The 16,398-nt window shown below is 33.5% G+C and overlaps 1 protein-coding gene and 1 long non-coding RNA gene across 4 annotated transcripts in view; one reads left to right on the top strand and one right to left on the bottom strand.

Annotated features, from left to right (window-relative positions):
* The window catches only part of LOC114231065 (uncharacterized), a 45,011-nt gene extending 44,675 nt beyond the window's left edge, over window positions 1-336 (bottom strand). Inside the window, exon 1 of the long non-coding RNA XR_003617047.2 lies at window positions 253-336. This is a non-coding gene — a long non-coding RNA (uncharacterized LOC114231065). The remainder of the gene's footprint in view (window positions 1-252) is intronic.
* Window positions 1-16,398, top strand: part of ADGRL3 (adhesion G protein-coupled receptor L3) — a 492,939-nt gene that overhangs the window by 91,047 nt on the left and 385,494 nt on the right. For all 3 annotated transcript variants that reach the window (XM_054728772.1, XM_054728769.1, XM_054728767.1), the window contains one exon: window positions 4,939-5,152. In XM_054728772.1, coding sequence (XP_054584747.1) covers window positions 4,939-5,152 — 214 coding nt within the window. The remainder of the gene's footprint in view (window positions 1-4,938; window positions 5,153-16,398) is intronic.

Raw genomic sequence — 16,398 nt, 5'->3', positions numbered from 1 at the left:
TCCTGAAGTATATAGAACAATCCATGGATAACCCAGATTTGAACAGGGTATTGATGGCTTGATATGCTTAAGTGCTTGATTCAACTGCCCTGCAACTATTTAAGTACATTCCTTTCAAAGTAGTAACTGGTGGGTTAGTCTGTTTAGTCAAAATCTTCCTCAAATGGATACACAGGCCCTTCGCTGTGTAACGAGTGTGTGCGCGCGCGCACGCACACACACACACACACACACACACACACACACACACACCTTTATCCTGTGATTGACATTTCTTCCATGGCCACTGATATTCCAGCTGCTGTATTCATCATCTTCTGCTCTGTAGGCACTGAGATACTTCACATTACCATGGTTTTAGCCTATATTCTACTCCTGTGTTCTAGACTCGTGAAATCATACTGATGACTGAACATTTCTGAGTGTGATTCTGACAACACCTTAAATTCAATATGTTTAAAAGTTAATTAATTATACTGGTTTATGCCCTCAACCAATTCACTGGCTGTTTGCCTCTTAGCCTGTGCTTAGTCTTATTTATTCTTCCAGATATACTTTCTTCCCCCTAAAATCCTGTGTCTTAAGGAAAAGTCCCTTCTTCAAAAGCTCTCCTCAAATTCCCTGGCATTATCCTTGACCCCTGCCCTGGAGATACAAGAAAATCATTTGACTCCTGTTTAGTCACCAGTTTTTAGCCTCCTGTCCCCACCTCCACCCAGTTCCTAGACTGGTGTTTTTAGTTATTGCCCACAATTTACCAGGTTTTACCATTTTGAGTGAAGCATCACTAAGCAGTAGGAGAGAGAGCCCAAGGAGAGAGAAACAAAAACAAGATGTTTTAACAACAGAGCTTCTGAGGACTCAGAAAAGAAGGAAAGACTGAGAGTGATTTGTGCTGAAACAAGTGAGCAAGAACAGGGAGCTGTTTCTCTTGTTTAACCATGGTAAGAAGCACTTTCTTTAGGCATGTGTTTGTCATGGAACTTGAGTACTTGCTGAGGTCTGGTCAACATTAGCGGAGCAACTCAGTTTTATTCATGATCCTTTTGGCCATGGACATAGGTAGTAAGTGTAGCATTCTACCAGAAGGTTAGCCCATTTCACATCCAAAGCTTCTTCAATTTATTCAGCTAATATTTATTACACACTTAATAGATGAAACTCTGTGTATTGTTATACCAGAATAATTCATGGGATAAAAATGGGAAGGAGCTCAAGAATATGCCTTCTTCGCCCCAAATTACTTCTCATTGCCATTTTGCAATGCCCAATGCAGTATTATCCCACTACAATATACAATGGACTATGTCATTGACTATCCTGCATTTGAATGGTTGACATTTTCCATTTAGTCTTTTTATTTAGAAACAAATTTTCCCACTATTAGCAATGATAACTGAATGGTAAAACAAAACTTAAGCATATTGTTTTCATTGAAATTTGCTTGTTGAATAAAGCATTTAGTAATATAATTAAAAGTAATTTAAATAATTAGATAATTTTATAGTTTCAGTAATATATTCCTTTAAACAAAGCATCCATCATGTAGCAGTGCGATTTATCACTGGGTTACTGATACAAATACAATTATTAGTTAAATGGTAGAGAGGTTGGACAAATCAACTCTAGTTCTTTGATAAAAGATGCCATATCCTTAACTTTCTAACACTTCTTCTAGGGCCAAAGTAAATATATGGAAAACTTGGGTTTTAACAGTCTTGTTGACTTTGTAACTGTCCAGTGTCTAATTCTAAATTGTATTTTTGGTAGTTAAGAACCAAATTAAATCTATGTTTATGTATGCATGTTTTGAAAAAATTGACAAGTTTTAATCTACCCTTTTAACCACGTATAGCCTAATAGATGCTTTTACTATATGATTTGGTTTGTAACTTTGTTAAATTATCTTTTTTTTTAAACTTGATTGTGTAAGCAAACAAAATAGAGCCAGATCAGTTCAATGTTTGGAAGTAGTTTCAATCTGATTTTTAAAAATATTTTATACCAGAGTTAAGAAGCAAATTGTCTATTAGCAAATACTCAAATATATACTGTAAACATTCTGGAAAATTTGATTTCAAATACTTTTTATACAAAACAGAGAAACAAATCTCTGATTCTATTTAAACTGACCAAAATTGTGAAACCGGATTCTCACATTGGAACATTGTTATTATTCAATGATTCCATTAATTAAAATACTAAAGACATTAATGAAAATGTTTTTATCCTTGAAAATAGACTCTTAATAGTAAAAATAATTATTTTATGGTTAAACAATCATCTAATTTCTGAATGATAGGCAAACCAAGGATATTTCATTTCATTTCAGAAATTCATCGTCTCTTTATTGTGAGGATATCCTGTCAAAGTGTTGACTCTAAATCAAAGTTTAAAAATAATGTTACAGCCACTTCTAATTGTGTTGACTCTCTTTGATCAATGGTGTGAGTGTGCTAGAGGAGAGACCCAGAAAGAATGAGCAAGATTGAATGGCAACCTGAACGGAAGTGACTGCAGTACAGTTTAAGAACTTTAAGTGACCTGCTCACAAGTTATACTTGGGGTCTATAGTACAGCTATCGTTTTTACAAAATATTACCGAAATACAGTAAAAAATGATGAAATTCTCAATTTTGAAATAATAGATATGGTTTTCCAAACCAAATCAATATTCTAAGTTTCAAGTGAAAATATTTATTGTAATAAAATTTCGCTTTCCCTACCCAATACTCAATTTTACTTCCTTATTTCACTTCTCCCTTATTTTCCTTTCACATTTCATGCTGAATTAAAAAAAAGCAACAAAGAGAATTGCATGTATTTATTTAAATACATATTTTAATGCTTGTGTACATTAGTGAGTTAAACTATCAGTGCAGATTTATAGCTATCACACGAGTATCTCTAAAATTAATTCTCTTATGTGGAAATCAACTCATTAGATGATTGCTAAACAACTTAGAATTTGACTTACATTCATTTTAAAAGACTTGTTACATTTTTACAATTACATATTTGACTTTCTTCCAGTAATGTACTGATTATGTTTATAGTCTTAGAGTAGAAAACTGTAAAACTTGACATGAAAAGATAGTTGGCTCTATAAAAACGAAATATATATGTTCAGCAAACATCTAAATTCAAACATGAAACTAGAAAAATATTTGCCACAAATATGAAGAACAAATTTTCAATTTTTTAGCTATACAAAGAACTTTACAATGCTAACTATAGATAAATGTGAGCAGGAAATTCATAAATAAAATAAATATGAAGGGTCAATAAACATGTGAAAATATTTTTTAATTTACAAATAAAATAATGAAAATCAAAATAAGAATATTGTATCATTCTTTGTCTATCACAGTGGCAACATTTAAAGGAATTGGTACTGTGTAGTTTCGAAGAGAATAGTACTGCCATTGGAAGTATATATTTTTATTAAATATTTTGGACATCTAGTTGTTGATATTTTCCAAACTTGAAATATATTTCCCATTTGATCCAGCAATTTTATTTATAGAAATATATTGTTAAATATATTTGGATAATTTTTTTCAAAAATATTATAGCCGTGGTACACAATATATTAATACTTATCTGCAGCTTTATGATACAAAAACTGTGATATTCCTATATGGCCATCAACATAAGATAATGAAGTAATGTTTTATATTTATATGTAATGAAGCCATTAGACAGGATGAATGCAATATAGAAATGAAAACATTTCCATTATATATTGTTAGATAAAAGTATGAAATGATATGTGTAGGGTGATACAATCGTAGTAAAATTTCCTTGAGTAAAATAAAAAGAGGAATGGGAGGAAACATCTAATGTCTATTTGTTTTTTGTTTTGTTTTTTTAATATATTTTATTGATTTTTTACAGAGAGGAAGAGAGAGGGATAGAGAGCTAGAAACATCGATGAGAGAGAAACATCGACCAGCTGCCTCTTGCACACCTCCTACTGGGGATGTGCCTGCAACCAATGTACATGCCCTTGACCAGAATCGAACCTGGGACCTTTCAGTCTGCAGACCGACGCTCTATCCACTGAGCCAAACCGGTTTCGGCTAATGTCTATTTGTTTTTATGTGGGATAGAATAATAGGAAAATTACCACATTATTAACTGGTTGCCTCTTGACATTTGGGAAAAGGTGTGGGGAGGGAGCTAAAGACATTTTTAATTTTTTACATACATCTCATTTTCCTAAATAAAAAATATTCACTATTTCTATAACATACAAAGTATACAGATTATGTTATTACTTAAAACTATATAATTGTTTTGAAATTGAAACTCTACTTTTAATATGTAATATATATATTCAAGAACAGTGCAAATTTTTGGTAATCGTTTTTATAAAAGAACAAAATGCACATACAATACCCCTGAGGTTTATCTGAGATTCTTACTCAGCAAATTGGATATGTCTTTTTATTTTTTAAATATATTTTTATTTATTTCAGAGAGGAAGGGAGAGGGGAGAGAGAGAGATAGAAACATCCATGATGAGAGAGAATCATTGATCTATCGCCTCCTGCCCGCAACCTGGAATCAAACCCGGGACCCTTTATTCCGCAGGCTGATGCTCTATCCACAGAGCCAAACCAGCTAGGGCCAAATTGGGTATTTCTATATAGTCTTTACTTCACATACCAGCCAAAGTTTTAGAAAATCCAGAGTGCTGTTTTATCATAAAATAAATTTTTGAAAGGATTTTAAGTAAAAAATATTATTGTTAGAATAAAATATACCTGTGAAGTTACTAAAGTTGGAGATATTCTATTTGAATTAAAATTATGAATTGCAATTCCTTCATTCCTTGGTATTAGTTTACCCCAAACACTGGAAAAGCATACACATATACTTTTCCCTCGTATATAATGAAGAGGACTTAACCTTTTTTCCTCCTCCTTCCCATAGCTTTCAGCCGTGCCCCAATCCCGATGGCTGTGGTCCGCAGAGAGCTTTCCTGTGAGAGCTACCCCATAGAGCTCCGCTGTCCAGGAACAGATGTCATCATGATTGAAAGTGCCAACTATGGGAGGACTGATGACAAAATCTGTGACTCTGACCCTGCTCAGATGGAGAATATACGATGCTATCTGCCAGATGCCTATAAGATTATGTCTCAAAGGTAGGATACTTCTAATATTCTTTTCTTTGTGCGTTTAATATAAACTCTCAACATGCATCTGTGTGACATATTCAGCACAAGTAAGAACATAAAAATATTGTGTTATTTTAGGATAATTTGAGCTACTATTTCAATATCAAACTATCCCCCATATCTCTGAAATAATAATAATAGGATTGCAAGTCGCATTTGGAAATTATTAAAAATTTTTGGGTTATTTATTATGTTTCATGGTCTACTGTGTGTTCTCTAGAACTGGGTTCATTAGATGAGAAACTAAATTTATTTTTTACAGTTACCCAAAAATTCAGAAATTACAGAAAAATTACCTTAATGCCAACAATATTTTCTATCAGTGTAGGAAGAGGAGAATAATTAATAGGCAACTTTATAGCCATTAATCAAAATGCAATATAACAAAAGAATATTGATTAAATATCATTTGGCCTTGGAAATAATGAAAAAGGTATTCTCTTAATAACTAGTATACAGGTTAATTCATTTAATACATTTAAGCTTTCTAAAATGTTACCCTATTAAAATAATATAAATTAAGGTACCATGTAACATCACTGGATAAGAAAAAGATGATCTTCAACTCAAAAGGGATTGGTCAAGTGATCCATACTATAGAAGGCTTAAATTATATTAATTGCTTGATAAATGAGCTAAGTATTAAGTATATTTTAAATATTTGTTTACTATTAATGCGATTTCTTAGAAATCAAAGAAGAAGTCATTCATTTAGTATAAGCCTTCATGCTATTTGAGTACTTGGTCACAAAGTGATTTTTAAATAATCAATCAATTATTTTTATTTAGTGAATTTTTTTATTATGATTTCCTTTTTGGGCATTTCTTTTCTTCTGTAATTTAAGGATTTCTTAATATATGGGAGAAATCATGGCATATGTAAAAATAACCACATTGGAATATTAAAGCAAAAAACAATAGGTTTCATGCGTTGCTTTATTGTGCTTAAGAAAGCCTGACTTATTTAACCTTTTGTCTTCTTGATATACTTAAAAGTATATATATATATGTTTGTATGTGATTAATGAACTAGTAGAGTCAATATCTTATATTTATAAATTTCTGATGTATCAATTAATAAAAGGAATTATCACATGCCAGGATTTTGATAATCAAAGTATGTGAGATATACTTGGAAGATAGTAGTGAGTGTTTATAAGAAATAAGATTTTAAAATTGGGGATACTATTTGATATTAGTTTGGTTGCATTTGGTTCTTCTTGTTATACATTCTCTCTTGTTATATATTTGACAGATACCAACTATGGTTAAATTCTCTAATGTTATGCCTAAAAAAAATTCTAGTCATTTCATTGCCTATAGATGTTACGTTGTTGTGGTCTTTCAGGAGCCGTTTTCCATGAGTAGTAAGAAATGGATACTGTATTTGTTTCTGTCAGACTACCAAATTTTAGAATCCAGTTGGGATGTGGTTTGAGGAGGAGATTGTGCTTTTCTGTGTTTAGGTTTTCATGTAAAATGTAGCAGAAACATTAACTTCATAACTCTTTGATCTCTATATGATTTTCATTGAAATTGGCTTAATCCTTTCATTGATATTATTAATGGCTCCCCAAATAAGCCCTTAATCTTATAATTATCACACAAAAATCCTCTGGAATTACTGAATTTTATGGGATGCATCTATAAAGTGACAAACCGCAGAGTGAAATTGTTTTAAGCACCTTCAGTAAATCATCTGTGGAAGCCTCCTGGTGGTTCCTCAAGTATGAATTGTCACTTGGCCAAAATAACTGTGGTTAATTCTCCATGGAGGCAAGTTCTAAACTTGTATTTGGACAATTAAATATGCTATATTTACCCTTGTCCAAAATAAATGCTTTTGACTCTTGGAGAGAAGAAATCGGGTTCCACCTTGTAAGCTCCCAAGAGATAGAATCACCATGTCTGCTGAAGCTGCTTTATAATGAACTTTCACAGACATGCCAATGGCAGAATGCTAAATAATGCTAATTATTACTAATTATGATATGGGCAGTTTAATGCATTTGAACTAATCATAATGGAAAACAAATTTTCTAAAAGAGATTAATTATTGTTTTCTTTCATTTAAACTACTAGAAATATACTGTATCAGAGTGTAAACATTTTCTAAGCATGTCTCTAGGTAGGAGGATTATTAATAAAATATTATTTGTGTATCCTTGCATAACCTTGTTAAAATGGCTTCATAACTTCTTTCAGCTTCATAAATTAGACAGATGTGGCAGGCAAGGAAGATACAAAACATTTTACCCCATACAGATGTTTGCATACACATTGGACAAATGCATAAATACAACTGTATACGAGCATGTTAGTAAATGTGAAAAATCGGGGACTTGAATTGGAAAGTATGTGACAATTTATTTGCACATTTTTCCCCAGTAGAAAAATGCAATCTGATATCTGCTCCAGAAAAGCCAGTTTTCTCCATGCCTTTCAGAATGCACCTCCGGTTCGCAAATCCAAGTGTGTACTCCTGCCGTTCCGTCCACACCTCCTGCAAATTTCCTGTGCTGTGCCTTTTCACCATTATTCTACGAGAAGACTTGTTAAGCTGTCAGAACACATTTATTTATCCTTCACAGAACTTCTGATCTCACTCATTATCATCTGCATCCATCTTTATTGCGTTTAAACATTTATAAATCTATTTTGTCACATTCTAGATGGTGGCCTTGTCTAAAGTAAATTGTAGGCTTCTAGAGGCCAGACTTTCTGTTCATCTTACCTAAAACGAACTTTTGAAGTTTAAATGAATGAAAAGAATTGCTCTCCAATTTTGTCATGTTACTTAAAAGCTTTCTTTTCTTTTTAAATGTTTTTATTGATTTTGGAGAGAGAGGAAGGGACAGGGATAGAGAGTTAGAAACAGTGATGAGAGTGAAACATCAATCAGCTGCTTCTCGCACACCCCCACTGGGGATCAAGCAAACAACCTGGGCATGTGCCCTGACCCGAAATCCATGTGGTAACCTCTTGCTTCATGGGTCGACACTCAACGACTGAGCAACACTGGCTGGGCTTAAAAGCTTTCTTAACTTTACTGATTTTTATTTTATGTTAACACACAAAATGTCAAAAAATAGTATATATAACTTTAGAATCTAAATCTGAAAATGACTGTTGATAATGGTAACTGCAGAAATTTTGCATTTTGAACTCAGCTGAGGTTTCATGTTATCTCAGGTATTAATGGAAGTATTTCCATTTTTTACTCCAACAACACTTGAAAGTCCATGATATGCAGTTCACCATGAGAGTTACTCTAGAGTTCTCTGAATAAGTAAGTCAGACATGGTTCCTACCTTGAAAACTAGAGTTTTTTGGCCGATAAAAAACATATCACTTGCTCCATATTTTATTTTTATCTCATTTACATTTATTGAAGAGTTAAAAAAATAAAAACCAGGAACATTCTTTCAGCTAGATATTTGTGGAGATATAGGTGTTGTGGAAAGGAAGTGTTAAGCTGGTCCTTAAAGGATGATAGCATTAGTGGAACCAGAAGAGACCAAAGTGATTGTAGATACATAAGTGGATTAAGACCAAAAACAGGATACAAGGGAAGAGCATCCCTTCAGTTACCCTTCACCCATCCTTTTCTATCATGGCTTCACAAGCTTATTGGTGTTCCACCTAATCTGTATAATTTCTCTAAGGAGTCTTCCAAATGTGCCACAGCTTGAGGCCAACCCCCACCCCTATCTATACCCCCAAGTCCTTCCCAAGAAACCTTAATAATTCAATGATAAACTAGCTTGATGCCATCATTCCCTTTTTTGAAGTCCTTCTTATAAATTAGACAAAGGTGTGGAATGTTTGAATATCATATATCATGGCATTCTTATGCCATCTTTTGATGATTCATTTTAAATATGTTATATAACAACTTTACATAGAATGGAATATAGCTTTCAGACTTAGAAGGCATTTGTGAATGCATATGCAAATATGTTTATGAGTAGTTCAGGAAAATTTTGCATTTGTGCATATTGTAAATGTACAACTCAATGACTTTTCACCAAGATCATCCAACTAACCACCAGATGAAGATGCCCCACCTTGTGCCCTGATATATTCCCCAAGAATTGCTCCTATTCTGATTTTTAACACTAAATTAGTTTGCCCATTTTGTAATTTAAATAAATGGATTCAAATAATATCTGCTTTTGTGTTTCTGGCATTTCTCATTCAAAGCATTCACTTTTTTATATAACTTCATTGAATCATTTTTATATACCACATAATTCACCCATTGCAAGTGTATAAAGATAATTTTAGTAAATTTACAAAGTGGTACAGTTAAGTACTGCATGTACTGTTAAACTCCATCTCCTTTCCCACCCCATGCAATGATTAATTTGTCTTCTGTCTATATGTCTATCCTCAGTGCCTTATTTTTTAGTCTAAAAAATGAGTATTTGAAGTTAAGTTTAGTGGACTTTTCAAGAGGAACAATATCAAAGAAATATTAGTATTTATTTCTGGAGATATGAAGGTAAATACAGGATGGGGCAAAAGTAGGTTTATAGTTGTTCATATGGAAAGTAATACAATAACTAATAGATAATAATACAAGAATAAACTTTTTTTGCAGGATCACAACTGTAAACCTACTCTTGTCCCACTCTGTTTATTGCCTGCATTTGAAATTCTCTTAGAACCTAAAATCATGAATCTAGACATTTAAAAAATACTATCTTTAAAATTTTCTATCAAATAGAGATGTTAAATGTATAAAATTAGAGTATTTTTTTTCTATTTAAGTGAGTGATTTAACTTCTTTTAGCAATACTACATATGCATGTGTCATAGTCACATTAGGAACATGCAAAAAAGAAAAGAGAGAGAATTGTTTCTCACATTTATGAAAAAGCTATATTGCAGTAATATCAGTATCACTGCAGGGGATTTTACAATTTACAAAGATCTTGGTTTCTGTTGGATTCATTCCTGGTGAAGTTAAGAATAGTAGTAATAGAAGAAGAAATATGGGTGGCGATTTTTTTATGTATGTAGCTGAGTAAATGTTCTACAAAAACTGTGTATATACATGAGTTTTTCAATGGGAGTATCCTTTGCTTCTTTGACAGATTACACTGAATTACACTATTTCTCTATTGAATTATAACAGACCAAAAACCCGCCTCAAATCATGAACTTTTCCATTGACTCCATATTCTTTGTAGTAGAAAGAACAAATAGGCATAGAAATTATAGTCTGTATCTCAGTGCCTTAAGATTACTGTTGGATGCATGTTTATTTAAAAGGGGGGCGGGTAAGAAATGAAGGAAGGTAGATAACTCTCATTCCCAAAGCCTGAATATAGAGAATATGGAAAAACAGGAGAGTTCCTATCTGGTAGGCATTTATTTATTTTTTTTTTTTCTAATTTTTGGCTCTTTGCAACTCTGAGAATATATTTCTATAACATCCTGCTAAAATGCTTCCTAGACCTCATAGCTATTAATTTAATTTTGAATGAAATTGTTACATGTGTGTAATTCTAAATTTAAAAGTGTAGTAAATGATTCAAATATTTCAGAATAGCTTTGGGTGAATGCTAAGGGGCATTGCGTTGGCTGTTTCTTATGGGCCATAGGAAGTTTATGCCACTATTGTTGAATCTTAGTTCATGGAAACTTAGAATCCTGAGTGCTCTCTGGGAATAGCAGAAGGTCAAAACTATTTTCATAACAACACTGACCTATTCTTTGCCTTTTTCATTGTTAGTTGTAGGCACTGGTGGTTTACAAGCAATGGTGGGTAAAAATGCTGGCATTTTAGCTGGGATTAAGGCAGTAGTAACGATGTACTTAAATTTTTTTCTAAGTTTTAATTTTTGATATGGTAAATATCAATAGATATAACTCACATAAATAGATATTCTTTGGGAATCTTAATTTTTTAAATCCTCTCCAGAGGCTATGTTTTCATTGATTTGAGGGAGAGAGAGAGAGAGAGCGAGAGAGAGAGAGAGAGCGAGAGAGAGAGAGAGAGAGAGAAATCATTGATGTGACATCTGTCGGTTATATCCTGGTGGGATCAAACCTGCAACCTAGGTATTTTGCCATGACCGGGAATTGAACTCACATCATTTTGGTATATGGATGATGTGCCAATCACCTGCGCTACCCAGCCAAGACAAGGGAATCTTAATTTCAGAGTTAAAGAGGTCAAGAGACAAGAGTAGGAGAATTGATATTTTCACAAATATAATTATTTTTCATTTCTACTTATTGGCTGAAAATTAGTCATTTATAATCTGTTCTTATTTTTTGCATTGCATAATTATCACTCTATTTGTCATAAATTCATCTAGTCTTTTTCTATGAGTGAATTATTTTTAAGAGCAGACTATCTGTATGTTGTATGATAGTCTCTGTTAATACAGAGCCTATGGAGAATTAGACCATTGAAATCTGAAAATTAGTGTCATTTTCTGTTCAGACATTCATGTGATTAATATTTATTAAAATTATAAAAACCTAATTAAAATAAAAATAAAATGACTAAAACAACAGAAATTTACGTGAGCTTATTTTTCAATATGTACTGTATAGATTAATAGTATTTGGGGCAGGGGAGCCCTGCCATAATATTATTCTTAATGCAAAAATGTTGGAGGAACTAAATTTATAAGTATGTATCCTGTATTTTTTTTTTAATTTTAAAGGATCATTGATTTTAATTTTTTAAAGTCAGTATTGTAAAGACTGGGCTTGAGAAGTTTGGGGCAGTTTTTTCCTGGTATTCTTTAAAGCTTCTGAGTTCTTATTAATTTATCAGTGTTGGTGGTAAGTCTTATCCATTAGTTAAATGCATTGCCAAACCAACTAAGCAAAATAGACCTAAAAGTGATTTAAATATCAGTAGAATTAGTCCGATAGATTTACCTGGAATTTGTGTTCATTCACATTTGATTGATAAAACATGAGGATTTTTTTTTTTTTCATTTAAAGCAAATGATTGGCTTGGTTGTTGCTTCACATCCAGTAATTTTATACTCTGGTCAGGCTGTAGAACTTGACATCTTGTGGAAAATATGTATAAGATATCACTGAGAAAGGAAAGATAAGCAGTTTCTGAAAATTAGAGGAGATTGGATGAAAATAGTTGAGATAATTATCTTGAGTATAGCTTAAGTCCAAATGGAAAAGAACTAAGTAGATTATGAACATAAATTATGTCACTGATTAGTTGGATATCATTGGACTCTGGAGGAAAATAAGTTATAATATTTAGCAGACTGAATAAATGCCTCAGTTTCTCTATCATTACAATGATTTTAAATATTTTTGGGACTATTAGGTGAGTAGGTCTCAAAGTATTTTGATTGCCTTTCATTTTTCATTTTACTGGTGAGGAGTTTGAGTTGCATGAAGTTTAAGGCATTTACCTGAAATTACTCAATTATGATATGATAGCACAAAAATGCCTGCTAGCTCTAGGTACAGAGTCTATGATTTTGTTTTCTATCATTTCTTCTTTTAACACTTAGAATAATTTTGGATGCAGGAAAGGTCTTTATTTACTTTTACTAGAACATCAGGAAAAGGGAGTGAAAGATTCAAGTACTAGTACATCCACATTTTATATAAATCAACATGTTGGTTAAACAAGAGTAAGGTTTTTGTTTGTTTGTTTTCTCCTTTTTTGATTTACTAATACCACCTTGTACAAAAAGGCTTGAGGTTTGGAAGTTAGGACACATTGAAATGGGCATCTAGAGATGGAAAAAATTGAGCCAAGTGGGCCTGGAGAGGCCACACCCTCCCAATGGGACAGGGGTTCCTGCCTCAGAAGGCTGCTGCTTGGAGGGAACAAATGCCCAGGGTTGCCAGATCTGATTTGTCAAATGATGGCAGAAATGAAGATTTCCTGATTTATAAATATTAAAAACTCAGGTTTGAATCTCTGACATTCGAAGTCAGGTGGTGGTTTTCCTTGGAGGATTGAGGAGAACCAGGGCTGGGTGGGGGAAGAGGGGACTTGTCAGACGTTTTGTGCCTTGATCTGGGCCTGGTTACATGAGTGTGTGAAGTTGGTGAACATTTCATGGAGCCAGGAAACCAAGCTTACCAAATTGATCAGTATAGCCACTTAGCTTCATTGTCAGGAAACTGTCCTTTCATTCACTTCAGATTATTTAGGCAGTTTTCCATTAGCTGGGGTTTTAATATCCAGGATATAATGTGCTTGAATGAACAGGGAACATATTTAATTGCTATTGTTTATAATACTTGTTAACACTTCATTTCAATCAGCTGCCTCCTGCATGCCCCACACTGGGGATCAAGCCTGCAACCCAGGCATGTGCCCTGACCAGGAATCGAACTGTGACCTCCTGGTCCATAGGTCAACACTCAACCACTGCTCTGACTGGTTTGGCTCAGTGGATAGAGCTAGAGCGTCAGCCTGCGGACTAAGGGGTCCCAGGTTCAATTCCGGTCAAAAGCATGTACCTTGGTTGTGGGCACATCCCCAGTGGGGGGTGTGCAGGAGGCAGCTGATCGATGTTTCTCTCTCATCGATGTTTCTGTCTATCCCTCTCCCTTCCTCTCTGTAAAAAAATCAATAAAATATATATATATATATATATATATATATATATAAACACTCAACCACTGAGCCACACTGGCTGGGCTGCTGTATGTTTTTCATTTGTCATATACTCTGGTAAAGAATATACCTTTCAATATTTAATTTAATCCTCCCCACAATACTAAGGAAATATATTTTATTATTACTTACATTGTGCCAATGAGATCATTAAAGCACTTAGAAATATACTTGCTGATTATTTTAACCCAACATATGATTTATTTGAGAGATTTGGGCCTCTGTTTAGTATAGCGAGAATGATTAAATAATAAAGTTTTAAGAATAGTTAAAACATGCTTCTGATCATGATCATGATGGTGCAAAAAGAAACATTTCCTCTCATGCAAACACTCAACCAAATATTGGATTGATTTGGCTCAGGTTTTATCAATATTCAATTACAGCCATACACAAATTTTATTATTGAATTTTTTGATAGAAACAATTTAACATTATTGTGAATTTGAAACTCTCTAGCCTCTAAACCCTTTTTTTATTTGAATCAATTATGTTTATAAAGTTTTTTGAATACTGTAATGATTCTTAGACAAACAAACATTGGTAGAATAGACCTGATTTGTATTGCTAAATATTTCCAGCTATAATCATATATTAGCAATATTTATCAAGAACAATAAGCCAGACAATGTTCTAAGCACTTTACTTAAATTAATTCATCTAATTCTTCTTTAACTCCTGTGAAGTATATACTGCTGTCATCCTTACTTCACTAATGGGGAACTAAGAATGGTTAAGTAACACAGTGATTTGCAAAGCTGCGATTTTAACCTAGACCCGTGGTCAGCAAACTGCGGCTCGCGAGCCACATGCGGCTCTTTGTCCCCTTGAGTGTGGCTCTTCCACAAAATACCATGGCCTGGGCGAGTCTATTTTGAAGAAGTGGCATTAGAAGAAGTTTAAGTTTAAAAAATTTGGCTCTCAAAAGAAATTTCAATCATAATGTTGATATTTGGCTCTGTTGACTAATGAGTTTGCTGACCACTGACTTAAACAGTCCAGCTCCAAAATCCATCATAACTACTCCAATCCATTGCCTTGTGAGCTGTGTTTAAAATGTGTACTGTTTTTCATAAATGGGACTGACCTAGGAAACAAGTATGAACCAGTCACTATTACTGAAAAAAAAAAAGTGTGTGTGTGTGTATGTGTACCTGTGTGTTCATCCTCATACATATGTATTAGTGGTTGGTTATCATTTTCACATACAGCTATCAGAACATGGCATATGAAGCTTACTAAATTATCGGACATTTATTTTCTGCCTTGGAATACATTTTTTGACGATAACACTCAAAGTACTTGTAATACAAAATTTTTTTGTGATACAAAAAAATCTATGAAATCAGATTTTATTTTTATTTTTTAGTATTTTGGAGTTCAAGGGGATACAGTTATCTTTACAAATACTTCAGTAAAGGTGAGCTTCACCAGGAATAACGGGGGATGAGTTGAAATTTGCATATGGAAATAAAATAAAATGGATGTCACAATGTGCAAACTTTGGAACAGAGGACTCATGAGTTAGAAACTAAATACATCAATGATAACTTTTAAATACTTGTAAATGAAAAAAATGTGTCATTCCAGCCTTTCTTAATCAAGCTTGAATCTAAGTAATTAAATGCTTTAAAATCACTCATGCTTTATTTTATATAATGAGATTAAGACAGCATAAAACTTCACAATCAAAGCTTTTACCATAAATTATAAAAATGAAAGTGGATCTTTATTTGTACCACTCTCTCTGTAGTAACTTTGTTTTACTATACAGATCAGCTCATACTTGTTTATATGCTGATTTTATCTTCTTGTTTCCTGCAAGAATTCAATTATGCTAAAACATATCACTAAATTTTCCTCCATAAATACTCTAGTAGACATAAGTTTAATTAATTCATTGTTTCATTATTAATATTACCAAATAAAGTATAGTTAATAAATCATTCTGTATAATACATTTTGAACCTCGCTATGATGTGTTGATATGAATAGTTTAACTCTAAGATAAATGCTTTTTCTCAAATTCTTAGGGAATAGCTATTACTCTAATACTTGCTAATATGAGAAAAGTGCATTACTTGTCACTAGTTTCTGTAAAATTAGATAATTACTTTAGCACATGTTTAACATGGCTATATGTAAATCATATTTATTTGAAACCAGCTTTACCAAGTGATAAAAGCATAATATGTTTTTTACATGGGTATTGGCTGATTTGAATATATATGTACTAGAGGCCCGGTGCACAAAATTCGTGCATGGAGGAGGGTTGTCCCTCAGCTCAGCCTGTACCCTCTCCAATCTGGGACCCCTCAAGGGATGTCCGAATGCCCGTTTAGGCCCGATCCCTGGGATCGGGCCTAAACGGGCAGTAGGACATCCCTCTCACAATCCAGGACTGCTGGCTCCCAACTGCTTGCCTGCCTGCCTTCCTGATTGCCCCTAACCGCTTCTGCCTGCCAGCCTGATCACCCCCTAACCACTCTGCTGCCAGCCTGTTTGCCCCCAACTTCCCTCCTCTGCCGGCCTGGTCACCCCTAACTGCCCTCTCCTGCAGGGTTGATCACCTCCATCTGCCCTC

This window comes from Eptesicus fuscus, chromosome 2 (genome assembly GCF_027574615.1).
Source record: "Eptesicus fuscus isolate TK198812 chromosome 2, DD_ASM_mEF_20220401, whole genome shotgun sequence".
Taxonomy (NCBI): Eukaryota; Metazoa; Chordata; class Mammalia; order Chiroptera; family Vespertilionidae; genus Eptesicus; species Eptesicus fuscus.
The sequence above is the reverse complement of the archived record's forward strand: the minus strand, read 5'-3'. Positions and strand labels throughout refer to the sequence as shown.